Source organism: Podarcis pityusensis (assembly GCF_964106645.2).
Source record: "Podarcis pityusensis genome assembly, chromosome: 1".
NCBI classification, from domain to species: Eukaryota; Metazoa; Chordata; class Lepidosauria; order Squamata; family Lacertidae; genus Podarcis; species Podarcis pityusensis.
This window is the reverse complement of record NC_138028.1, coordinates 93,783,085-93,810,334: the sequence shown is the minus strand read 5'-3', so window position 1 is coordinate 93,810,334 and position 27,250 is coordinate 93,783,085. Positions and strand designations below refer to the sequence as shown.

Below are 27,250 nucleotides of genomic sequence, written 5' to 3'. Positions count from 1 at the left end.
GCTTTTTTAAAAAAATATCAAATGACTACCAGGGCGTCACTTAGATCATGAGTAGTAAAATGAGATAGCTTAAAGAAGCTTGACCCTGCTATGATTTTACTACCCACACCCTGACACATTTTGAAGTGGAGGTTTAAAGTATGGATTGATATGAAAAAAGCACGTGATAGGGGTAATAGAGAAAGGATCTGAATGACTACTACTTTAAAAAATACTCTAAACATACTAATATGAGAAGTATTGCCTATAGATTTCATGGAATTTCTATTGTTCTAATGACAGATGATGGCACACTGGTAAATTTATATGCAAAACACTTCACTAGATCCACTCCTAAGATTTCTGAGCTGGCACAGAAATGAAAAAGACACTGCCATTTTCATACCATCTGCTTGTATTCTAATCTTATTCTGTCCAGCAGAAAAGGTGCACCTGTAATTATTATGTGGCAAATTTAATCCAGTGTAAGGAAGCATCAGTGGTGAACACAAGGGTCATCCATGGGTGTGTGGTATATTTCTAAAGCCAAGTTGCCATTCCATTAATGCGTCCCCCAAACAAACACACTGACCTTTGACTTGTTGCTCAGGTCCCCTCGTATGGCTCACTCCCCCTGGCATGCTGACGTTGTTTCGGTGAATGTACTTGAGAAACACTTCTGCATTCCTTCGTGCTAGTGTGCAGGCCTGTGGGCAGTAAACAACACCCCCCCACCCCCAAGCACAACAGTTACCCTTTTGACAAGTGAATCAGAAGAATAAAACACAGAGGAACCACTGAACTGTGACATGAGCTTCTTTTCTCATTTGACCTCTGAAGGATGTTGACGTGCATGAGAAAACACTGAGAAACTCAGACTGCAGTCACACACATCCATCATCTTGGGAACGGGTATGATATGAGAGAAAATACTATGTGGAAAAAAATTGGCTGATTCCAGTAGAAAAGCAAAAGCATAACAGCGCTAGTGGGAGATTGTACATCTTGATCTTTATTCCAGAAGGTGACAGTTGATTTATTCTGGAATGCAGTCTTTCAAAAACATACCATTACATTATCTGTATGCAACTTTGAAAAGCAAAGGTGTTAAGAATTATTTAACATTTATATACAAGCTATGGCTTGCTGAGGTGAGGATCTAGGGATACATGGAAGAAAGGCTAGTCACTTCTTGCCATTGCATTCCTGCAACAGAATATACAACGGTCAGGAACTTGTCCTTATCCTTGCCATATCCTAGTCAGAACTTGTTAATATTGTTAATATACCACAGTACCATGTATCCCAGAGACAGCCAATGCAGTGTCTTCCAGATGACAGTGGACACTCCCAACAGCCCCAGCCAGCATGGCCAGCGATCAGAGATGGTGTGAGTTCTAATTCAGCAACATCTGGAGGGTACCACATTGTCTGTTCCCCTGGTCAACCCTGCCTGGCATCAGTTTTCATAAGTCAAAAGGTAGTGATCTTTTCCAGCTCTGAATTCCTTTTAACTAGCAGTTCCTGGAACTGAATCATACTACTGTCAACATGTAAATCATGTGCTTGACTACTGAGCTTTGTACTTTTCCTCCTACTGCAGCTACTCTGAGCCAGATAAATGAGATCTGGGAGAAAGGGAAACAATAAGGGCAGGAACAAAAGATGCACCTTGAGTTCTTTACCCTTTCAATGTGAACGCTGCTTAGAAGCTCAAGAGCAGAAGAAAACAGTTGTTCCTGTCCTCGCTGGCAGTTTAATCACCCCAACTCTTACACACATTCTTCAGAAATTATGCAACCAAACACACATCTACCCAGAAACAAAACCAACTACTGATATCTGCTCAAAGCCACATTGTCTCATGCTTGGTTAGTAGGCCTCTACTCCTTTTAATGCCAAAGAGCAATGAAACATTACGAACCCTTGTCTCTCCATCTGCTAATTGTACCTGGCCTTTTGCAACACTAAAGAGTTGGCTCAAATGAGGCACTGGAATCCAATGCACAAGGCACTGTCCACATGAGCAGGCTATTCATGTGAAGGATGTAACATTAGCACAGCAGATTAATATAAGCTCTTCTGTTCCCTTCCATGAATTGAAAAAAAAATCACAAGTTGTAATTATTTCAGGCCATGAAAGGGAAGGCGCAAGCTGATTGGTCCCACATTACACTGCCTGTGGAAGCAGCCACTTGTATGGGCAGAATATCCATTTTTGTAGTGTTGGAGCTGACTGTCAAAATGAGGATGGGGGGGGGGGGAGGAATTGGGAAATCTCTATTCTGGAGAAAGATTGTGCAAACTGTCCAGTCATAAAACATTTAGAGATAACCTACAGTATGACTGCATGCAAAAACTGTGTTGTTCTTATGATTCCCATAAAATTATATTCAGGTATGTTCTATATGGAAATGACAGTGCACAGAACATCATCTGCATGCTCTGCTGACAGGTTTCCACCACAGCTATTTTCAGTTACCAAAAAATAAAAACAACTACAGAAAAGAGGAAGGCTACAACAGACCTTGAGAAAGGCTTCTTTTTGTTCCAGATGTTTGCTGATTAAGGGGATGACATGGTCTATTTCAGATGCTGGTCCAAGCTTATCCCGACCTCCACACCAGTCTTCATCTCTTCGATATTCCTGTTCCAAACTCTCTAGCACACTGCAAACCTGAGGCATAAGGACACAGTACTTCAGCTATAAAAGCTACATCCAGAAACATAGAAAAACTACTACAAGTCCATTAACCTAGAAAGCTAACAGAAGACAAGAAAAGGAGAGATTCACAGACAAATGTTATATGGGCTTCCTAACTCAGAACATATTAGTTTGGGAAATATTAATTGACCTTTTAAAGAGAAAATTCCAACCTAATTTGCAGGCCCTGTAGCTGATGGAGCCTATTTCCTAATGTGGATTTTTAATGATGCAGAACTTTAGGATTCCAAGTCGTGCTAAAACTACAGAAGAAAAATAATATATTGATTTGTAGGTTTGAGACTCACCTGTTCTCATGAAATGGTCTCTTTGTCTGCCCAGTTGACAATGGGGCAACAAGTCAGCATTTGTCAGCTATGGTGCTGAGCTAGCCAGTTCTCTTACTTGTGAGTCAAGGGCATTGAATTTAGGACTGATGCCTTGGAAATGGCTTGAGATGTATTTTAATTGTTTAGGTTATTGTGCTCAAACCATCCAGGAAAATCCTGGGTTGCAGGTAGTTAAGTTATTCATACAGAAAACTCATGTACAGTCTGAATTGATATTGACCACACTCACTGTCAATGCACTTTCATATAGTACATTAGCAACAATATGCATCCATTGTGGAGAAGGCCAAGCCAAAAGCTTAAAATTTGTTTTGGCTCAAAACTTTGGAGGTTTGGAGGGAATCCCAAATCTTGGGATTTGTAGTTAATGAATCTCAATCTAGGGCTACGTAAGATTCAGACAGCATCAATGAATATGTGGGCAATATAAAGATGTGGCTAGCTCAGAGATTTGAAGTCACAGTTGCCCTAAATAAAATGTTATGACAATGAATACTATGGGATTTTTTTAAATAGTTACAAGTATCACTGCACATCATTAGGCTCACCTGCTCTGAGGTTTTATAAAAAGCGACAGATGCATTAACCAGCTTCAGCCTGTCTTCCATCTTCAACATTAGTTGCTGCCAGTGCAGTGCCACCTTTTCTGCGCATTCCCTTATGGCATCAGCATCGTAGTGCCCAGCCTGCAGCAATACCTCCGCCTTCTGCTGCACCTGGAGGGCACTCTGGTGCGTCTTCTGCAAGGAAGTGGCATGAAAGAGGGACTGTGTATGAGGGGAGGAAAGAGAGATTTGTACAGATGTGCCAGACATATGGTAAAAAGAGGTGATGTGAAGAGTGAGAATGAAAATGCGAGAGAATGAAACATTTTTAGTGTTTTCCACAACCAACAGATTCTCTTCAGTAAACATTTTGTAGATTCATACGGGCATATTTATTTTTATTCCTGATTTATTATCAATATTTATACCCCATTCTTCTATGAAATATTCAAGGCAGCTTTTAAACAAAGGTAACACCAGCATTATTAATAATTTCCACTACACTTCTAATGCAATCACTGCTTTAAAATCTTTGTTATTTTCCCTCCTCACAACCCTGGAACGTACAACACTATTAGGACCATTTTAAGAAAGATAATTTAGGAAGTATGGCCACAATACAGGTTTTGTTCACTGCAATTAATCAAGCCTTTTAAACCCCTAAACTTGAAAATTAGTTCAAGAGTTTCTTCTAACACCATGTTGAATTGCATAGTGCATAAAAAGCAGTAAACCCCCGCCCCCATATATACATACACATTCTGAAAATTCCCAGATACCATTAGTTGGGGTGGCTGCCCAGATGATAATGAGAATGCTTGTTTTTAAAAAAGATGTCAAAGAATTTGCAATGGAAACCCCATCAACAGTTAGACCTTCCCTGCCTCACTGTATGCTTTTCTGGATACTAGTTACATGCTGAGATTTTAAGGACCATCAATATTTAATCTGGTATTCCCATCTCTGAACAAAATTATTTTCTCCCATTGGCAATGTGAGAACCTATGTCTCACTGTGGGCCTCTTAGTTAATACCAAATACAAGAATCTCTGAAGTGTGGAAAGCTGTGCTAACAGGAAATGTGTATTCTGCTCCACAGAGGTGCCTGGTTAAGGCTGCCAAGATGCAGCTGAATGGTAACCTCCTCCACTGGATGATAAAAGGCTTCCCTTCCCTTTGGGGTTTGCCAATATGGCAGGATAATGTAAAGACTTGTCAGATGCTCATTAAGAGATGATTAATACCTCTACAGAAAAGTGACTTATTTATTCCTGTTATGGGAAGTTCCAAGAACATCAACAATGGTCATATACCAAGACAATGCTAATTTATTTCAGATTAATCAGAAGAGGAGGAAAATACAATTTCCTGGTTTGTTTGTTTTTAATTTACGGTATTTTCACATATGACAATAAAAGTCGCTTTGGACCCACCCCTGTTGAGCTATTCGTGTGCATATGTGACTGCTACTAATGTGAGAAAAAACAGACTTTAAAAAACCCACCCAGGATGACTATTCTAGCCCATGAAGGCTTTAACTTGACATTGCATTTTGCAGATGGGAATTTTAAAAAGAACCACCACCACCACCACCATGGTGCCATGTTATTACAACCACTAAAGTGAACAGTCACTTCTAGTACCTCTGACTCCATCCATAAGCAAATGCTGGAGTGGAAAATTCCAAACTTCTAAGTAACAAGGGTTACCTAATGCAGAGAAATAGCTATCTCTTGGCCTTGCCTACATTACAGGGTTACTATGAGGATAAATGGAGGAGCATGGAGAACTATGTATGCTGCCTTGAATTCCTTAAAAGAAAGGCAGGATATAAACATAATAAATAAATGGCAATTGTTTCCAAGTCACTAATACAGCAGGGTACATACTGCTCTCCTGCTTTTGACTATCTGTCCCAGTCTTCAAGCCAAGGGTGAGGAACCTGTGGACCTTCAGTGTTGCTGAACTAAATAATGACACAATTTATGCTCTCTGCATACTTCTTTGGCCCTCACATATTCATTCCAGTCAGTGCCTATTTAACCTCTGAACTTTTGTTCTGCTGCAACAAATCAGACTGATGCTTTGACAGGCCTGTGTATGTGCATAAATGCACCCTTAACCTAATTCCTCTCCAACCAACAAAACAAGCCTGTAAGAGGATAAGAGGTTTCTATCAGTACTATTGCCTATCAAAACCTAAAAACGCCCAATGCAGAGGTAGATAGAGGTGCTATTCAAGTTTTGTAAAGGCTTAAAAGAAACCCAATGCTCCAGTCTTTAAGTTCACTTCCATGAGTATTTGCCTTTTGGGGGGTTAGTTTATATTTTTGCTGAACCATTTGCAAGGAATTACAAAGGTGGTATGGGAAATGAGCAGCTTCTTCATGTATTGTGATTTTTGTCAAGTAACAGGAAAGCTTAGCTACTGATAGTAAATTATCTGTTACAATTGTAGTCTCCTCCCACTGTTAAATAGCATCTTGTTTTTGTCCCCTTGCACTTTCATCACCATTAAATTTCTGCCCAGGGAAGTGGCCTCATCTTTGCGGAAAGGGAAATCCGAACGTGCCTATTATGGTTACCTCTATGGCCAGCTGAAACTGCTCATGCTCTCTCTGGAGCTGCTCAGCTTCTGACAGTGAACTTGCATTGACAAGGCTGGCATTGAGCATTGATTCTCCATTCCGGATCCAGCCAAGGACCTGCCAGAAAAGATAGAAAGAAAGATACCTTGAATGATAACCTCTGATTAGCATCGTTAAGCCAAAAGGCTCTGTACCTCAGATGTGTTCTTCTTCACCATTATGCTTCACACAGCATGTTCTAAGTTACTTGAGTTGAAAGAGATTCTGAAACCAAATCAGAAGATTGGAGTCCTAAGCACACTTAGTCCAAGGAGGACAAATGGCCACAAGCCATTTATTGACAAGCATGTATTTACAGTAGCTCCTGTGGTGCACTCAACACACACAAACACACACACACACACACACACACACACACACACACACTTTAGACAACTCATTCATGTCTTCTTTCACTATAAATATTATTTTTGCTTATGGAAACTCAATATTTGTGCATATACAGCATATACCGTTTACCTACGAACAATTTTTCTCCCCTGAGATGGGCCAAATCTCACCAAAAGTACCTGCCCTGAGTTGGTTTTGGCATTCTATTTTAATATTTTAAAGAAATATTCCTGCTCTACTTTCTCTGCTATTCATGAAGTCTTAAACTGTTACTTTAAAATATGTAAGGTCCTAATTGGGTTTTAGAAAATGTTAATATATGGATGAAGGAACCATGAGAATTGAAAATCAATAAACAGGTATCTTTTATTTGCTTCTTTGATGCCAGCTGTTTAGCATTTTGGCATTACATCTTAAATGTACATCTTTGTACCTCTGAGGCCTAGAAACTTACTTTATGATTTTAATTGAAAATGAGATTCTTCAGATTTTAATAAGAGCCCGTGGGTCACATAATAGCTTCAGGCACCACACGTGGCTCACTTGCCAGATGTCATCCATTGCTTAATGGGTAAGAATGCAACTTAATTCTGAACGCAAATTCCCGTGCTGAATATTTACACTTCTAGATATATTTCCCCAGTACTTGCTAGAACAGTTGCTACAATAGTTGGAAACAGTGCTGCATTATTTTCAAAATGCTGAGTTTCTTTTTCTTTTTTTCGTTTGTCTATATATAAACAGATTCATCCATTTCATAAATAGAAACAACCTATCTTTATTTCATGATCAAAAGTGTTTATTAGCTACATGTCTTTGAAATCCAATGGCTTCTGTTCAATATTCTCACTAGCAGCCCTACTGCAATCCCCTTCCCAGCTGAGACTCATGGAACTACCCCCCCCAGTACATCATATATTGCTCTCATCACCACAATTTACCATCCTTAAAGAAATCTGTTGTCATTAGAAACGAAAAGAAGTAACTAGTCCATATGTTTCAATTACACCTGTTTGCATGGAGGTGCTGACTGCAGATTCTGCAAGTGGGGTCTTCAAGAAATCCATCACCACCCCTACCCCGCCATCCAGTTTAATGCCAAATTTGATTTAATTGTAATCTCATTCCACAAAAAGCAACAAAAAAACCCCAGAAGCTATTGGGGTACACTAGGCTTCACAACATTAACTTACCGTATTTTTCGCCCTATAGGACGCACTTTTCCCCCTCCAAAAATGAAGGGGAAATGTGTGTGCGTCCTATGGGGCAAATGCAGGCTTTCGCTGAAGCCTGGAGAGCGAGAGGGGTCGGCGCGCACCGACCCCTCTCGCTCTCCAGGCTTCGCGCACTCTCCGCAAGCAGTGGGAGCCCAGCGCTGGGCTCCCGCTGCTTGCGGAGAGTTGCCTGCATGCTGAAGGCTGGGTGCGCTGAGCTCAGCGCGTCCAGGCTTCGCGCACCTCTCCGCAAGCAGCAGGAGCCAGCGCTGGACTTCCACGGCTTGCAGGGAGCTGCCTGTTTGGGGGCTGGGGTCAGCGGAAGCTGGGGGGGAAAATAATTTTTTTCCCTTTATTTCCCCCCAAATAAACTAGGTGTGCCTTATGGGACGATGCATCCTGTAGGGCGAAAAATACGGTAAATTCCTCTGTAAAGAAAGACCTGCAAAAGAAAATGAGAGATGCATAGGTGAAAAACTAGGCTCACAGAAAAAAACAGGAGAAAACAAATCAGAAAACCACCAAAATGCCAGCTGAGTTACTGAAATCAAAGTAAATAATGGAAGGGGTCCAATGTATCCCAATAGCTAATGTCTAATTTACCCCTACAAAAAGATACCTCAAGAAATTTCTACCACCTCAAAAATATCTATGATAAATTAGAAACAACTCTTGAAAATTTGCATTATGAAATCGTTTAAAACTTCTATGTAAAGATAAATCCAGCTTGGGATAGAATTTAACCCTAAGGACAGAATCTGTTTTTGAGGTCCAACTGACCTGTGCAGCACTTTGTAGTGGGTTTGCTTTGCACATACAGGATGGAATGGAATTGGGGGTGGGGTATGTTTTCTTAAAAAATGAAAGGGTGGGGAGAGATATAACACCAGAGGACAACTGATTCCAAATTGTTGAGGAATACATGGAGTATGAAATGATTCAAGTTAGCTAAAAAGTTTTATAAGTATTTGAAACAGCTTCTAAGTTCCACAGCAGCACCATTAGGTTGGGGTTTTCTTTGTTTTGTTTTTTGGGTGGGGGGCATTAATGTAGCTTCTCTCTATCTCACCACCAGCACTGCTATTGCAGTTTTGTTACTATGTGAGCCTACGGTTAAGCACAACTAATCAATACCAAGAATATGAAACTCTGTGTCTAATTGCCAGCTAGTTGGTGATCAATATCTTTTCTGCATCACCAGCTTCTAACTGTCTGGCTTGTTACTGACTTAAACAGACAAGAAGTGTAAATAACACAGTGAACAGGATTACAATATAAATTATCCCGGATCACCTTCAGTCACCAAATTCAGGGCCAACTCTGAGAATCAATCTGAAGTCACTAAATGCAGTCTGGGATAAGTTTATAACCCACGGCTTACGGAATAAAGGCCACGAGTGCCAGATCATCTGCCTACAGTATTAATTGATTTGTTTACACTGATAACCTTTTTAAAAAATGTCTTTTTACACAGCCCTTAAACTGATCCCTACAAGCAGATGGTCTGGATTAGTGAGAGTCTAGAATAAACATTTAATGAGGACTGTAGAATTGAATTAACTATTGGGAAACATACTGTGTACAGAGACCCACCCATGCAAGGTGAGGATTAAAAAAAAGGAAGTGAGTTCAACACTTGAGTAAGTACAATCAGGAGAGATTTTAGTTGAAAATGTAACTGAAAGAGCATACTGTGGCTTCTCCTAATGATGGTCTGGTACCCTCCCAAAAGGAACATTAGCTTCAGTCACCAGAATGTGATTTAAGGAAACTCTTAACTTTGGGGAGTTGAAACAAAAGAGGAACATGCACTCCTATTTTCTGTTGTATGTGGGCAAGCAATCCCATTCCCTTTTCTGTTGAAACTGTTTCACACTGACAGGATCATACCAAATTTATGGAAAATGTATCTTAAAGAGCAACAAAGCAAAATGAGAAGCCACCATCAGCACATGCGTGCGTGTGTGCGCACACACACACACACACACAAGCACATTCTGGCCAGTTGCCAAAAGAATATTGTCATGATTAATTCCCCCCCCCCCCACACACACACAAAATCACCTGGCATGCATAAATGGAGGAAGCTGCCTCAGACCATTGGTCTATGTAGCTCAGTATTGTCTACAGTGAGTGGCAGCAGATTTCCAGGGTCTCCAAGAGGAGACTTTCCAAGTACTGCCTGCAGATGACAGATACCAAACCTGGAACTCTCTGCATGCAAAACATGAGGTCCACCATCGAGTGATAGTCCCTCACTGCAACTTTGTGTGATGCAGCCCCAACGCTAATGCTAATAATAATAATACTCTAAAAACACATTCTAAAAAGGTAGTTTTGAGCAATACTGTGTGTGTTTAACCACCCACTATTATCCAAATCACATACTTTTTATAAAGCCATTGGGGAAGTATTTGAGTCTTGTAACAGTGATGAAGCACTACACCCAATTCTTTGTTCAAAATGTACACCAGCTGTTTTTCTTTTCTTTTTTTTAAAAGAAAGAAAACAACTTCAGAGCTGCAGTACACACAATTGTGCACAGTGTATACCTGACCCCTAAAATGTAGACTAGCGATCAGCACAGCAGCCCATTTTATTTTAATTTTACACCTGCCTGTTCTAGCAACAGGAAAGGCAGCTAAATGTTGCATGCAACTGCAAAATTGGTTGGTGACCTTAGCAACATGGAGTGGTGTTGTGGGTCATTCTTCACTTTTACACATGTTGACAAAACCTCAAGTTGCCATTGCATGTGTGCATAATACATAAAAATGACACTTCAACTCCCCACTCTTTAAATAGTTGGTGCAGTTCTCAAGCCAATGATATTTAGATACAGTACATAAGATGATTGCAACATTCCTCCCCCTTCCTTATATACATTCCATTGTTTAAATGTAGAATACATAACACTTGGATTAGTCTTGATCTACCACATATTGATACCTGACCTATACAGTTGGGATGTAAGCTTGATGCAACAAAACTGTGGGGAGTCATACACTATCATTTTTCACTTGCTAGATAAATTTGCACTTGCATCAGGAATTGTACATTTGACATAGCCTGAGAAGAAATGAGGTGTCATTTCATGAGAGCAAACTGAAACAGACGATGATCTACTGTGACAATTTGACTTTCGTCATACTGAAAACTGCTTTGGGCCAATGCATTCATAGACAATACGCCTTATATATTACAAATGGTGGATTTTGAGATGTCAAATGATAGTTTGGCTGTATGGCTACCTTAACACAAAAGTGCCATTATTTCACCCAGCCTAGTAAGAGAAACACCATGGTGCATCTGCAACAGGAAAAACAGATGCCTTCATCTGCCCCAGCTGCAACAAAACATGTCTCTCCTGCATCAATTTCTACAGCCACAGCAGGCACTGGAAGCTTCCAACAGTTTGACTTCACCCTCAAAGGTACACTCCTCCCAAGACAGATAGATGTCAACAACAGTAAGAGAACCACCTGCAGGGGATGAAAACTGAAGCCAAGAATGGTTTCACATGACTCAGGCCGTGACACTACATACGTGTACCAGGAGTAAGTCCCACTGAAGTCAGCAGGGTTAACTTCTCCCAAGCATAGGATTGTGCTGTTAGTTGTGGGACAAATGCCACTAGTGGCCAGAATGAGAAATTTGTTCTGCTTCACTACAGCAACTCCTTTATGTTCTGATGAGCCTTTAAGCAAATAGGATAAAGGAATTTGCAGTTACTCATCCACATTTTCTAGAGACATTAATTACTCTTTACATCATCTTGGAAACTTAATACATGTCCTCCTTTGCAAAGCTCTTCGTAAATGAAATTTGTCTGGAGGATTCAGGGATAATAGTGATTGTGCTGATCATCATAATCATCATAGGGTAGAGCATTTAAGCTACTACAATTAGGAAATGTTACAGTAATCTCCTAAAGGGTTTGCTGAAAAACGAAGGAATAGGGATTAACCTCTTTCCTATAGCTTTGTGTATCCATCTAGTACCTTTTCCCATTCTCTCTGGGAATCTCCCATGAAAATCCAGGCATTAGCTTAATTGCCATAAACACAGTAAGAATAGGGACAATTGTGCAAAGACATTCCAGCATTAGGGCTGGCCAAGGAAATGAGGCACATCAACCCAAATCTCTCTCATCTATCTCTTGGGGGGGGGGTTGAATCTTCCCTCAAGGTTACAAATGTTGGTACAACTAAGGAGGCCAGGTTTAGCAGATTTAACCTTTAAATATGATATAAGTGTTGGAGACATTTCCATTCCATCATCCAGAGTTTGCAAATTCGGGCTCAGTGCTTCTAAGTACCGTATTTTTTGCTCTGTAAGACTCACTTTTTCCCTCCTAAAAAGTAAGGGGAAATGTGTGTGCGTCTTATGGAGCGAATGCAGGCTGCACAGCTATCCCAGAAGCCAGAACAGCAAGAGGGATTGCTGCTTTCACTGCGCAGCGATCCCTCTTGCTGTTCTGGCTTCTGAGATTCAGAATATTTTTTTTCTTGTTTTCCTCCTCCAAAAACTAGGTGCGTCTTGTGGTCTGGTGCGTCTTATAGAGCGAAAAATACGGTACATGTGCCGCAGTGTACCTTTTCTTTGTTAAGGTGAAGTGAGGTGCTTGTCCTCCATTGGACAGAGTACCTAGAAAATGAGCTGTGTAACTCCCCCATCCTGGGTACTTTATTTATTCATTTACAGTATTTACATACTGCCTTATAACAAATGACACTGGGTACTCCTTTATAAAAAGCCATGCACTTGCGGCTGGATATAGCTTTATGCAGACTAACAGCATCCTCCAGGCTCTATAGTCTGATGTTGCTGTTATGCAACACCAGGTCAGTAAATAATAAGACCTTACCCATCAATGGATGAGGGAACCAAACTAGCTTGCATCCCTGAGATCGAAAAGGGTGAACTGGATGGAGTGTGTCTGATTTGCCTGCCTGTTTACCTTCCCTGCTGAAATATGAGAAGCCCCATCAGTGTTGGCATTCTGCTGCCTTCTGGAAACAGACCTGTAGTTTTAACTGTTTTTAAGTGTTTTAATTTGTGTGTTATGCTTTTTAATTGCTTGTTTTATTGTATACTTTTAGGATGATTTAATGTTATTGTGTATTTTAATTATGTATTAATTTAATAGAAGCCATTTTGGGATATAAGTGGTATACATGTAATAATAAGCGTTAATAATACGGTGCAGCACCAATATAAACAAAAATGTTTATGTTAGGAGAAAAATGCACAGAAATGTTATCAATTTGCATTCAGACTTTTAAAGAAACTGCTAGCTGAACTTACAATTGGAAAAATAAGAACCTGAGAGAAACCAAAACTGATTTGTTAACTCATCCTTAAATACACCACAAGGTAACAAAGCAATGACTTCAAGAGCCCTTTTAGCATTAACCTCATAAATTTGGATCTTGGGATGTGGCTGGAAATCAGCATTTATATGTATAAATAATATGTATCTGCATTACACAAAATGCTTGTTAGCTGGCACAGGCTCCTATGGTGTTAACATGCATTTAACAAGAAACTATGTATATGGATTAATGCATTCCCCAGACACTTCTCTGATCACCACTTTCAATGAAGTAACAGATATGCCTATTATCTCTAAATGCACAGACAAACTAACAAAGGCAGTAACCTTTAGGCAGACATTTCATCCAAATTGAAGATTTTATCAGTTTTTGGAGACATTAAATATCTCAGGATTTAAGTGGAGCCTGAAGACCCATAGAAAAGCACTAAATAATTTTCTTTTTGATGAAAAAGCAGAATAATGCTGTGGAATGCTCAGAGTCAAGTCAGCTCCTGCAGACGGAACAATTTCAATATAAGCAAGTTTTCAAGAATCGTAATTGTTCTTGCTGCAATAACTGGTTTTAATTCTGACTTTCTCTGCACCGATCTAAGGGCCAAACTACCCATGATGCTTATGACATACTTTGCCCTTGAGTTCAAGCTTTTGCTTTCATAAATTGCCAGTGTGGGAGTCTGATCAAATCCTTTAACTCTTTGCTTCCCTCACCGCAGTCTTGATCTGTATAAGCCCTGCCTGTCCCACACCAACAATTTATATAGGGGGGACATTCTGACTGAGACAAATGGAATACCCCCAAAAAATGTGTATTGCAGATGTGGGACCCCTCATTGAGACTGAGACCATGGTGGACAGCAAAGGGATCTGATATGCCAAGGTCCTGATATGGATTTGGCCATCCATTATAGCACTTTGTGCAGGAAGAAGTTTACACTCTTGGGCAAACTATGTGATAAACATCACACATAGTTTGGTCCTTGTTTCTACTAAAATAGCTACATATTAGAAGAATGCCTTCCTGGAACTTATGGTGGAAAATAATTTTAGACAAAAAACTTTATCAATATCATCATCATCATCATCATTTCAGTTTATATTTCAGTTTTCTACATATAGCATCCAAGGTGGCTAACAACAATCATAACAAAAATACAATAAAACAATTTTTTAAAAGAACAGCCAGTAATAGTAAGATAAAACAAATGAGAACACATAAAAACTTGTACAGATGAGAAATAAACCGGAAGTAAAACATCAACAGGTTAAAGGCCTTTTTTTATTTAAAAAAAAAAAGGTATTTGCCTAATGGCTGACTAACCCCTTAAAAAAGACTAGGCAGGAATTTCAAAGGTGTACCAGTCTCAGCTATGCAAAACCACTACTTGCCACTGCTGAAATCTGGGCATCCAGGCTCATTGACAGAACCGGGCTGCATTTCTATTCCCTGATCTGACATTCTAGGAAGCACTAAATTTTTGACATCTCAGTTTTGTACTGTAATCTTTCACGTCATGGTATTCTTAGACCTCTGTTTTTGATGTGGTTTGCAGATGAAAGACTAAGCAGTCAAAGATGCTATAAAGGGACAGAACTGGGAGTAGTCAGAAGTAGCTATGTGTGGGGTTGGGGGAGACAGACATATTTGGTGGCAGCCCAAGCAAAGTCTTCCATTTGAAGAAAGTGGAAAACTACTGGGCAGGACAGTTTGGAGAAACAAACAACTAGATGATATGGTAGATAATGATAGAAGACACACCCTTAATTATCTCTCTCTGCCTTAGCATAAGAGAATGTGAAAAACCAGCCACCTATTTTATTAAGTATTCTACAATGAGAGTCAGCCCCCATACACATTACACATCCTTTATATCCAATTACTCCAAGTTTCAACTCATTGCCTTAACATCTAAGCCAATGGAATGTACTGTTGAAAAAATAAAACTTTCCTAATGAGAGAGGGAAGAAAAAAACAATTTCAGATATTTCCAAGCACCAGTATGTTAAAATGCAACCACATGTAGGCATTCTAGAGCTCTCCAGACTTTCTACTGTATCAGCAAAAGTTGAGTTGAGTAAGCACCAGGTATTGGTTGGTGGCAGCCCACTCTTCGTCTAATCCTAAGAGCAAGGACAATTTGGTAATGGATTTGAGACCATTCATCGTCTCAGATGCTCTAAAGTGAAAGGGAAACCCATTTGGATCTGGACTGGAAACGAACAACAGGCCAAAATCAATATAAATTCCAATTTCACTAAGTGATTTTGATTATGACTCATCCCACAGGAAGCCAAATCCAGCCGCTTTATGACAGGGCAGTGATATATTTAAACCCAGCTCTTTCCAGGGAAAGCTATAGCTGTAATAATTCACAGGTTAATAATCAATTGACTTTTAAAGTATTCAGCTGAACAAATAAAATGTGTTTTCACCATGGGCTTGCTGTAAAGCATTGGAGTGCGAAAGGCTTCCCAATAATGTTAAAGAAACTCTAATGAACCACAGCTGTTAACATCTCTTTTGAAACAGTTTGAAAGTTCACTCCTAAATCCATGCACATTTTGTTTGGGCTTTCGATTACTCTGCACAAGTTTGTAGATGGTTGGAGCACACTATGGAAATAACATGACTCATTCTGCATCTTTAAAAGCAATAATTCCTTTAAAATGAAATTTTGAGGGAATATTTTAAGGCAAATAATATATATTGGTATATAGATAGTTTTCCAAGCAAGAATAAGAATTAAAATCAGAAAGGGAAAGGTTCAGAATGAGTTATAGATACAAATAAGCGCCATAGATTTTCCTAATAGTCTTATGACCACTGTAATGTCTTCCATGTGGAGCGGCCCCTGAAGACAGTCTGGAAGCTTTAACATAGTTTTAAATATGAAAACATTATTTTCAACAGGTGATTTTATTACACTAATCATATTACTCCAGTGTTACAAAAAAGGCTGTTAGTTGTCAATATGTTACAAGGGTGTAAATGTTTCTATTCCTCTGCTTCCCAGTCTCCTCTTGGCTGACAGTAGGCTGATTATTAAGGTCATGATACATCGGGGCAGTTTCAACAACTGCCTCTGATTGGCAGCAAGAGGAAGCAAAATGGAAGTTTAGGCCTTACAAATCTTTTCAGCGTTTGAAGCACTAGAAACCGCAGCAACTGATTTTTAAAAATTGCCTGAAGTTTAAGAAATTTTGCAGCGCTCCTGCCTAGTGATAAGACCATGGGGAGAAAAAGTGCAGATAATAGAGGAGCCCCTTTGGTTGATTACTGGAAGCCCTGTCCACAGTGCCTCTGATTTTCTGATGTGTTTTGAACACCTCCAACAACCAACACCATTTGCTGATAGCTTGAAAATCACTTTATAAAGTAAAAGCTGATATTTTAGCATTCTCACATTCTCTAGAATTTATACTGCTTGGGAGAACATGATCACACTAGCTTGTTGAGAAAGCTATGAAGTATGAGGCTGGGGCAGTGGTGCATAGCAAACGGAAACCAAGTGGAACTTGAGTGAAGCAACCACACAACCACTTTATGGCTGCTGGAAGATTCATGGATCAGTGGATCCTGCCAATTTACCTGATACTTCAAATTTCCCACATTCATTGGCCCACACAAGCAGCCACACATATGTATTTATTTTATTATTAATTTTAAACACATTTATATACTACTTTTTTGCTTCAATAGGAGGCACTCAAGGCAGCATGTGACAAAATAAAATCCATTCTGTCATATGGACAGTGCTGTCCTATTTCCAGAAACAAACTCTAGACATTTTTCTGGTTATGTTTGCTAAGTAATGAAAGAAACCTACTTCAAACACACACACACACACACACACACACACACAGAGCAATCTGGCTTCTTCCAGCTCCCCACTCTACAGTAACATGTGTCTAGTTCTCAACAATCTTTTTTTTTTTATTACCAGTAACAAAATGTTCCATTTCTGTGTATCAGAGAATGCTATGGGTTATTAACATTTGTATGAATATTTGCAGTTTCACAGCAACTGTGTTCAGTACTTTACCTCACTGAAAATACTTTCTGAATACTTGTTCCACTAGGACAACTTTGCTCATAATAAGAAGAGAACATATCCTACTGGGCAGAACGGAACAATGCATCTCAACCAAACAATGTGTATGCTTTAAAAACAATGAAATGGTTTCTCAGAAAAGTGCACTATAGAATCATAGAATTGGAAGGGACCCCAAGGTTCACCTAGTCCGACCCCCTGCAATGCAGGAATCTCAACCAAATCATACATGACAAATGGCCATCCAACCTCTGCTTAAAAACCTCCAATGGAGGAGAGTCCACCTCTCATAGGAGTCTGTTCTGCTGATGAACAGCACTTTACTTCAGAAAGTTATTCCTGATGTTTAGTTGGAATCTCCTTTCTTGTAACTTGAATCCACTGGTTTGGGTCCTACCCTCCAGAGAAATAGAAAACAAGCTTGCTCCATCTTGAAAGTGTCCATACTAAGCATCCTCAAATATTTCTTTTTTAGATAAATAATAATAATTATTTTTTTATTAATAACAATCCAATGGAGGCCACATTAATACAACACCAAATCATACCAAATCATAATACAATCAAAAGAGCCAATTAATCAGTTCTGAATTCAGCATTTTTTGATGACTTCCCATGTTCTGGCTATCAGGAGTTGATGTTATTCCTTGGTCCTGTGCCAATTCTCTTAATTAGTCCAAATACAACAATTCCAATCTTGATCCTTTATTTTAACAGCTACTGGTGTGATGATTTTCATTCGTATTTAGCAAATCCATATCCATTAACTTGCAAAGGGAATTTAATTCTTGCAGTTTTCTGTGTGAAATATTTGTTTACATTCTTCTTTTCCTTCATGCTGTAGTCAATCAATCCTCTTCAACATTGCCCCTCCCTTGAGAACTTAATTCTCATTACACCACAGCTTCCATTTTGCCTTTCTAAAACCGAAAGTATTCCAGCGTCCGGCCGTGACTCCTGGTTTACTTCCAGCTTTTATCTCCTTTAATCCTTTCCAATCTACTAACAAGTTGGTGTCTCACCAAAACCATAATAAATCAGAGTTAGAGCCCTCTTTAGTAGGCAATGTCACAAATCATCACAGCATTTCACACAGTCTATTCTTTCCAGTACTCCGTAAAGAAAATTATAGTTCTTGTTGAATCCCTCTTGCATTCCATATATAGTTGTAATCCATTAGTAATTTTATTCCATTAGTAATTAATTAATTCTTCAGAGAAGGCTTGCTGAATCATAGCAAAGCAAATATAATGTAAAAAGAGAACAAAGGCTTCCCCTTCACTTACATAGCAATCTAATTACGACAAGAGGCCTCTCCAGATCAAAACACTGGCACTCATTGGCTGATTCATTTAGCAGGTTATTTTTCTCCTACATCCAGAGCACATCTGTTTCTTAAGTCCAAATTCAGATCCATCTTAAAAGAAACAGAAGTACCTCCGCTCATGGCGACCGCGTTGGGAGGTTTCCAATACGTGCAGTGCTATGCACTCTCTGTCCCTGCCCTGCATTCCATCAGAGCGAGAGGCAGTTATTGGACAATCCGCGAGTGAAAGCTCCACCCCCAACCCTGGGGGCGGGGCTTGCAAGGATAATTACTCCCAGATTATCCTTAATTAACTGCATGGCTGGTGTCCGCTATCGTGGGATCTGCAGTTCGCCATGGCGGCAGCGCCAGAAGTCCATCCCAAATATTTATTATCAAAATGACAATAAGGAAGAAAGTATGTAAAGCTGAAAGGGAAGGGCTCAAGTGCCATTGTCCACAGTGATAAATTTAAGGTTGGTTTACAAAAGCAGTTAGATGGATTGAGGAGCTTTAGACTTAATTTTCCAAGCATGAAGGGCTTCAGTCAGGTCTGTCACCCATATCAAGCTGCTGAATGATGGAAAGCTGGACAGAAGAGGACCATGAGCAACACAAAATACCAATGCCCTGATCCAATTCAAGATTCCTTTGGGTACTTGAGCTGTTACCCGTGGTACTGTCTACTGCACAATTTAATATGTCCTACACAAAAAGAGGTCTAGAAACCTGCTTTTGAAAACTAAACTTTCTCATGATCTCAGCCTCTGTATTAGTCCATGCTTACATCAGAAACATAACTATGTATAATGGTATGGGGTTGCTCGTGCGTAAGTTGCCGCCTCTCCTGGCTATGTTGCCTTGTTAAACCTTTCTGTCTGGACAGCCCTTCAATTCGTGGCTGCCTCAGTCGCTAGCAGAATCCGTCAGTGGGCGTTTCTTAAACCTTTTCCAACATAAAAGTTGTTTGATACCCAGTCTCCTACTTTCTCTGCGCGGAAGTCTTCTGCGCAGGGAGGGCGTGGGTAGCAGAGGACCAGTGCTCTCCCCGCTGGTGTCCGGTGAAGAGTCTGGGAGCCCTCTCGCCGATTCCCCCATCTGCCCCTCCTTATTCCTGGTGTTGCACTGAATTGCTCCCCCATCTGCTGAGCTGCCTCTCTCCCTGCTGGGCCCTTCTCCAGCATCATCAGAGAGCCTTCCCTCCACCTCTAGCTCCGATGTCAGTTCCCTGACACTATGCATGCAACATCTGCAGATCAAGATATTACTTTCTAGTGGAGATCCTATAGAATGAGCAACAAAAGTTTTTTCCAATAAAATATATGTGGAAGCTGCCAATTCATGTTGTTTTTGAGAAAAAACTAAGCTAAATACCACCCAGGGAGTTTAACACTTTCAATATGTCGCAGCTCAGCATGTCTTCCAGAAACATTTAAGCCAACACAAAAACAGACTAATGACAATGGTGAAAAGCTCTGACCTGCTTGACCTCTGCCTGCAAGTGTCGGAGCTGAAGGCACTGCTCCAGCCGCTTGTGCGTCTGATCAGCATTGAGCTCCAGCTCATGTTGCTTCTCATGAAGAAATTCCAGCAGTTCTTGCACTTGTGTTGCTAGATCAATGTCTTTTTCACAGATCAATTCAATGCCTGTAATGAAAAAAATTTCCTCAGATGGAACAGTGGACCTGCTCCTAACAAAAGGAAAAAGCTGGTAGCCTGGAAAAGTTCTGTGACTTGTAACAACCACCTGGACTTTTCTGTTGGTAATTTATTGTGGATAAACCCATTCACATTTACAGATGCCTTGTGAAGCACCAAGAAATCAGTTTGCTAGTTGCTCATATCTAACGTATCTGCAGCTGGTGTCTGTATAGGAAATGTGTTGTGTAGTTACCAAAATGTTATTCTTCCAGCTGCAGCTTCTCTTCCCCATGGCCGTCTGAAGCAACAGTTTTGCAGTGAGTAATCGCTCTCAGCCTTTCAGGGGTGCAATGTGTAACTAAAGAATACTGATTACTTTTTAAAATTAAGGTGAAGAAAAAGCTCTTTCTGTCTCTTGTACACCACTGATTTTATTAGAAAGAGAGAGCACAGACTTACTGAAATTCACAGTAAATATCCTTTTGATTTTGGCACATTATAAGAGAAGATTATACTTCTCTTTCACACCACATAGCGGAAAAGACAGAGACAGAGCCAAAGAAAAATAAACCTTTTTTATGTTCTGAACTCAGGCTCGTGTGTTCAGTGTGACCATTTATGTGTTGCTTTGTTCAATGCTAAGGACAAGAGTCTTGGTTTGCAGTCAAGAGGAGGTACACTCTGCCCACCACATGCTCCCAAAAGTTTTCTTAGGACCCAGACTCCAAGTAAAGGACCATAAAAAGCATAGTATATTGAAAGGTTCTGCATTCAAACCCAGTTAAAATTTCCCTGTGATTTAGGAAAATAAATCCACCCAGCAAAAACATTAATGAATCACTATTTTACCTATGACAATACATTCAAAGCAACAGAAAAAGTAGTTCTGTTAATACCAGCATTTTAAGAAATCCCAGTTTTGTCATCGTATATGTGGCTTAAAACTGTTTGACATGTGGCAAGACAGAAAGGCCAAATCATTCATCACAGGGGAGCCAGCTGCCCTTTGATATCCTAGGCCCTTTACTGATTGCCACTGATGAGTTATCACAATCAGAAATACACCAGCCGTGTGTGTGATTGAAAATTGTGAATGCAGCCAGATCAAAGACATGTAGCGAAGTCAAGCATACTAAATGCAGGAAAAGTCCTGAGGACACAACACCATATGCAGGCTAATTATAACAAATGTGTGCTGTATCTGGCATTTAAAAAGAACCTTCCTCCCAAAGGGGAGGATAGATTACCATGCCCTGAATGTGAAGTTCAAGAGCCATTCTATCTTATTTAGTAATGAAGATGTTATTTTGTTTGGGCCCAGATTTTCTAGTGATTTTCACTTCCATGCAGTTTTCAATACCGCAGGTTTACAAGACCACATCTGCCAAGATGGCTATGTTTCATATTGCCTCTGCTAGCACTTTAAGCAGCTGGAGAAGTTGTAAGTGAAAAAAGATCCCCTAGATAGGCAGGAACATTCCCTTACCTCCATTGTGTAACTAACTGGGCTGTTAGTTAGTTTAGAATTAATTAACTGGGCTGAAGTATAAACTGAATAAGCTCTCTGCATTACTCCCAAGCACAAATCCCATGGAAACAGGGCAAGTGTGGAACAGCAGAAACATCTTTCTGATTTGAACTTTACCCAGCTTCAGTGTTTGTGTGTACTCCAATAGTGCTAGGCTTCACTTAATTTCTCTTGGTTGTTTTATTTCGCCAAGAATACCTCTTGTAGATGTGAAAGCATGCTAACATGAGCCTTAAGGGATAAAACTGGAAAGTAAAAATAAATGTATGTCACTTGCCTGAAGCTTGGACTTCCATTATATACTGGTGCAAATCTTGCCCTTGCTGGATGACCTCAAAGGTCATGTTGTTCATAGCCAGCTTCCGCTCTGTGTGTCTCTGCAGGCGCTGCTCTGCCAGGGTCAGGTCCTCAGTATTGAAATCATTCATTTGCCTTAGCAAGTCCTCATTCCAGGCATCTAACTCAGCTGTTACCTTCAAAGTAAAAACAAGCAATACAGAATAAGCATTATAAGCCATCAAAAACATGGTTACTGAGAAAAATAATCTAAAACTGCTTTGTTCTTTTCCGTAATGACAGTCTATATTTCACAGCCCAGCAGATTTAACTGGTTATTATATAAGATACAATGGTGTTTGGAAGCAAGACATGTTTTTCAGAAGTGCATAAAATAAAGATATATAATGTTTATGTTATTGCATAAAGCAAAATGATGTAATGTTTATTATACCAGGATCTTAGAGGTAAGATTGGACTGGAAGTTGTGGGTAATTGAAGGAATTGCCCAAATTGGGTATTTTCAAACATCACAAAATCAGTACAATTTAGCTGCCTATGAAAATAAATTATTATTTTATTAATATTATTTACTGAATTTATATACCGCCCTATACCTGGAGGTCTCAGAGCCATTGACAGAAAAGATAAATGGATCTTCCTTAGGATAATTCTATTTTGCGAGAAGCTTACCTTCACGTAAGTGGACATAGGGGATTGCAGCCTAATTATATTATCCAAGGTTTCAATGGAATGATAATTATTGTGTGTGTGTGTGTGTGTGTGTGTGTGTATGTATGTATATAATAGGGTTGTAGATTTTAGCTGCTTTATAATTTTATTATGTGCACTGCTTAGAGAGCTCTTTAATTAAGTGGTTTATAAATATTTCTAAAGTAATAAATGGGGCTGAGGAAGTGGAGACACTACAGCAGGGGTAGCCAATATGGTGTTCTCCCCAACTGTTGTTGGACTCTATCTCCCATCATCCCTAATCATTAGCCATACTGGCTGGGGCTGATGGGAGTCCAGCAAAATCTAGAGGGCACCATGTTGGCTAACCCTGGCCTATTCTTATTTTATGAATTCATTGTTTCTCACCATGTGGATAGTGGATTGGTGAGCACTGGTGGAGTTTCTAGGGTTATTGTACACAGTTGCTTGGAGTAAAAGGGAAGTGTAAGTTAGGGAAGGGAAGCGATGACGAACGGAGCAAGCAACAACAGTCTGCAGCAACAACAAATTCACTCCTCTAACCATGTGTTGTAGCCAAGGTTTGTTGTTTGTGGTTAGTAGGGAAAGAGCTTCAGCACCAGTCCAGGTACAGACAACACACTAAGGACATAGCTCAGCCCATGACATGAGTCCTACAGATGTGTCATGGTGGTCTGATCCTGAGGAAGAATGGGAGAAGCTCAGAGAGCTGGACAACCCTGAGGAAGGTATTAGCGAGAAGGAGGACTCCAAAAAGTGTCAGAATCCAGAAGGAGCTGGTAATGTGGAGGATGGAGAGTAAGATCCAGGGGAGAGTCCCGGCAGATTAACAGAGAAATGTTCTGCTCCAGAGCCACTGGGCACCCCATGTCAGATCCCTCCTGTTGTGGCACCTCCTCCTATCATTGATGAGGTTCCTTCAGAGAAGGAGGCTACTGAGGGTAAATCAGATGCTGAGTGCCAGCATAAACAGAACTTGCAAGCTGAATCCACCTGGAGGAGTGCCTCTTTGCTTCTCCAGCCTCAAGACCCTGCTGTTTGTTGCACTTAGTGCTGTGCCCACCCATCCTTCAAAAGTAACATGCAGGGGGCATGCTGCTTGTTGGAGCTAATCCTCTTGCACATCTACTGTACCATGGAACACTGCCTCACTTATGTACTCCTCTGATTTAAGCATTAAAGTCTTTGGAAGAAAGTGAGCTGGGAATTCAAGTTCTTCATCTGGTAGTGAGGGCCATGACAGTGAAGTGCAACAGTAAAAAAAAGACTAGGGAACAACAAAGCAGCTGCAACCTCTCCAGGAGTCCACACATTCTTTCTGTCCCAGTAAGCTGTAGTTCGACTTGCTATGTCATGTGAGCATTGACAATTTATAGTTCTTGGAAATCCAAGTCAGAATAACAGTAGACAGCAAATGCGTGAGTGCTGCTTTCAATCAGCATCACTAAATCTGGGGCAGAAATTCATAGAGATGGGATTTCAGAAGGCTGCTTTTACAGATCTTCCATCCCCCCTTGTTTGTTTCTGTTCTTTTTTTAAATGTATTTTATGTTCTCATTTTTATATTGTATTTTTATGTTGTGAACTGCCCTGTGATGTTTGGATGGAGGGTGGTGGTATGCAAATTTAATAAATAAATAATAGTAATAATGGAGAAACGGCTTGAGTTGCAGGAAAAAGAATTCAGGCTCTCACAGGAGGCGTGTTACTGGCAGTACCGTTGCCATAAAAGCCTTCCTTTTCTTCCTTCCTTTTTTAAATGTCTCTCCTGACACAGACAAGGCAGAGTACACACATGCATCCTGATTGAGTACCGTACAGCCAGCATGAAACATAGCACCCTTGTGCCCACTCAAATTCTGTTCCTATTGAAATCAAATCATTCTTTAATGGCAATGATAAATGAATATATATATATATTTTAAAAACTTCCTTAAATGCTTCACAGTTCAAATGCTGGGTTAAATTAATTGTATGAAGAACAGCTGCTCTAAGATTCATGCTGAGATTCATGAGGAGTATTTCCGTAGCAGGGAAGTGAATAGAGTAGTCTTGCTCCCACAGGGTCCTGATTCCATGGGGCTTATTTCAGTAATTTCAGGGATAAACATTTTCAGAATAATAATAATAATAATAATAATAATAATAAATTCTTTTCCTGCACATGTTATTCTACCCTGCCAATAATATTTGTTAATACTGTATAGTCCTATCACCTGAACATACAAATTCCCTCTTAAAGTGCAAACTGCCAAAACCAGGCCCATTATATATATATTTGGTTTGGGTTCTTTCCTTTATTTCTGAGGTTATTTTCCCTACTTGAGGTCTAGTAATTTTCAGTATTACTCTGAAGGTCAACTTTCTGTTTTGATTTGTATCCATAGCTGTCCCCATGAATGTTGAGGTCAGTATTGGAGGGCCTGCTCTGTGCCCTTTCACCATGAGACAGATTAACAGGTGGGCACAAGGGACGTTTCTGTTGTGGCACCAAGGTTAGGTAATGCCCTCCTGAAAGAGCATCCACCTCTGCTCACCTCCTTGAGCTGTCTATGCTAAACTACAGAGTATACATTCTGGTCACATTGAATAAATGCATATAAGGCTAGGAATTGACTTTCAAACATTATCATAAAACGAACAAACAAAACGATCGTCCATCTCTTCCCACCCCAATTTTCCTCAAAGGCTCTTCCCTTTCAGAGTATTCAGTGCAACCCTTACCTCAATGGTGTACTGTTCAAAAATTCGGAGCTGAAGGAAAATGTCTAGCTTAATCTTTCTCTCATGAAAGAGCTCTTCCATCTGTACTTGGGCTTCATCAAGCTGCTGGAGGACAGATTCAATGTGGCTGATGGAACTATTGTGTGGCGTTTTATTGTTAGAGACTGCTGAATCCCTGTGGTAAAGTCAAAGTTGAATGGTTAAAAATGCAGTGTTGAAAAAGGTAATAAGAAAGAATATTAAACATTCTCAGCTCTAAAAATAGCTGGAAAAGGTTGGAGGAAGTTTTATCCAGGATTCACCTCGTTCAGTTGCTGAATGGCTGCATTACAGAATGCCTGCATTACACAGTGAATTGTATGCATCCTTTCGTATCTGGTGACATTATGACCTCTGTGCACCAACAAGGAGTTGGAGAGAAAGGAGAAGGGAGTGAATGGTGCATAAAGTTTCTTGACTAGTAATAGTCCTTGATTTTATTTCAAGTGAGCCCAATTCTCCCACCAATACTGCTTCTACTAGCATGCTGTGCACAACACTATTTGCTGAATTCATTCAAGTATCTGCTTATTTTTAGATTGCATCAGAATAAACTGTAATATGCAGGGACTTGATATTTCTCATTATTTCCTACTTTTTTAAAAACCCTGAAACTTTATCATGTGGTCACAACAGGGAGCTCAAAACAATAACAAAACCTGAATAATTTCAAAATATATCTCAAAGTAGAGTGAATTAAATTTTTACTTCAACAAACATTGCCATTTTTTAATACTATGATAAACAAAACTTTTTTTTTTTTTAAATCACCACCAGAATAAGAAGATATGCACTTATCCTATGGAATCAGGTTTGGTTATGAACTCAACACCACCACCACCCCAAAAAAAATATTGGCAGCTGTGTGTGTGTGTGTGTGTGTGTGTGTGTATATATATATATATGCAAAGAGATGTATGAGAGAGAGATTACTTTCCACCATTAAATTTGTATTCTCATGAGGTGGCCAAAGTATTGGAGCCTCAGCTTCAGGATCTGTCCATCCAGTGAGCACTCAGGGCTGATTTCCTTAAGAATGGAGAGGTTTGATCTTCTTGCAGTCCATGGGCCTCTCAAGAGTCTCCTCCAGCACCATAATTCAAAAGCATCAATTCTTTGGCGATCAGCCTTCTTTACGGTCCAGCTCTCATTTCCATACATCACTACTGGGAGAACCATAGCTTTAACTATACGGACCTTTGTAGGCAAGGTGATGTCTCTGCTTTTTAAGATGCTGTCTAGGTTTGTCATTGCTTTTCTCCCAAGAAGCAGGCGTCTTTTAATTTCGTGACTGCTGTCACCATCTGCAGTGATCATGGAGCCCAAGAAAGTAAAATCTCTCACTGCCTTAATTTCTTCCCCTTCTGTTTGCCAGGAGGTGATGGGCCCAGTGGCTATGATCTTCATTTTTTTGATGTTGAGCTTCAAACCATATTTTGCGCTCTCCTCTTTCACCCTTGCTTGTAGGCCCATTAAATATTGCAAACAGCTCCCCTGGGGGAGTTGTGCCACTGGAATATTAAGTTCTGCCAGTCTTTTTAGGGTTTCAGGAAAATATCTGCTGAGACATCTTCCTAAACTCAGCAGGGACCAGTGGGAGCTGTCCAAGGTCCTGATTTGCCTTGCTTTGCCTTGCTTTACCCTGGATTGCAAGAGGTTCTTGTATTTGTTACCACTTCCACTGTGGGCCTGTAGCCCCAGCAGAACAGGACACTTAGGACCAATAGAACCAATTTATACCTTAGTGGTAGGAATGTGAGAGCAAATTTCAAGTAGTTTTTTTGGGGTTTTTAACCATGTTTCAATAATGCATGGAAAAGGGCAATGGCATGATTTCTGACCAGCTGATCAATGCTAAGGGCAAA

The 27,250-nt window shown here is 40.0% G+C and overlaps 1 protein-coding gene across 15 annotated transcripts in view; it reads right to left on the bottom strand.

The window, feature by feature from the left end:
* Positions 1-27,250, bottom strand: part of KALRN (kalirin RhoGEF kinase) — a 509,101-nt gene that overhangs the window by 144,155 nt on the left and 337,696 nt on the right. For 13 of the 15 annotated variants that reach the window (XM_081004646.1, XM_081004656.1, XM_081004642.1 and 10 more), the window contains 7 exons: positions 25,347-25,521; positions 21,910-22,105; positions 19,944-20,110; positions 6,164-6,283; positions 3,582-3,800; positions 2,507-2,656; positions 572-686 (listed from right to left, as the gene is read on the bottom strand). In XM_081004646.1, coding sequence (XP_080860772.1) covers positions 572-686; positions 2,507-2,656; positions 3,582-3,800; positions 6,164-6,283; positions 19,944-20,110; positions 21,910-22,105; positions 25,347-25,521 — 1,142 coding nt within the window. The remainder of the gene's footprint in view (positions 1-571; positions 687-2,506; positions 2,657-3,581; positions 3,801-6,163; positions 6,284-19,943; positions 20,111-21,909; positions 22,106-25,346; positions 25,522-27,250) is intronic. The other 2 variants (XM_081004658.1, XM_081004663.1) reach the window with 1 other exon arrangement.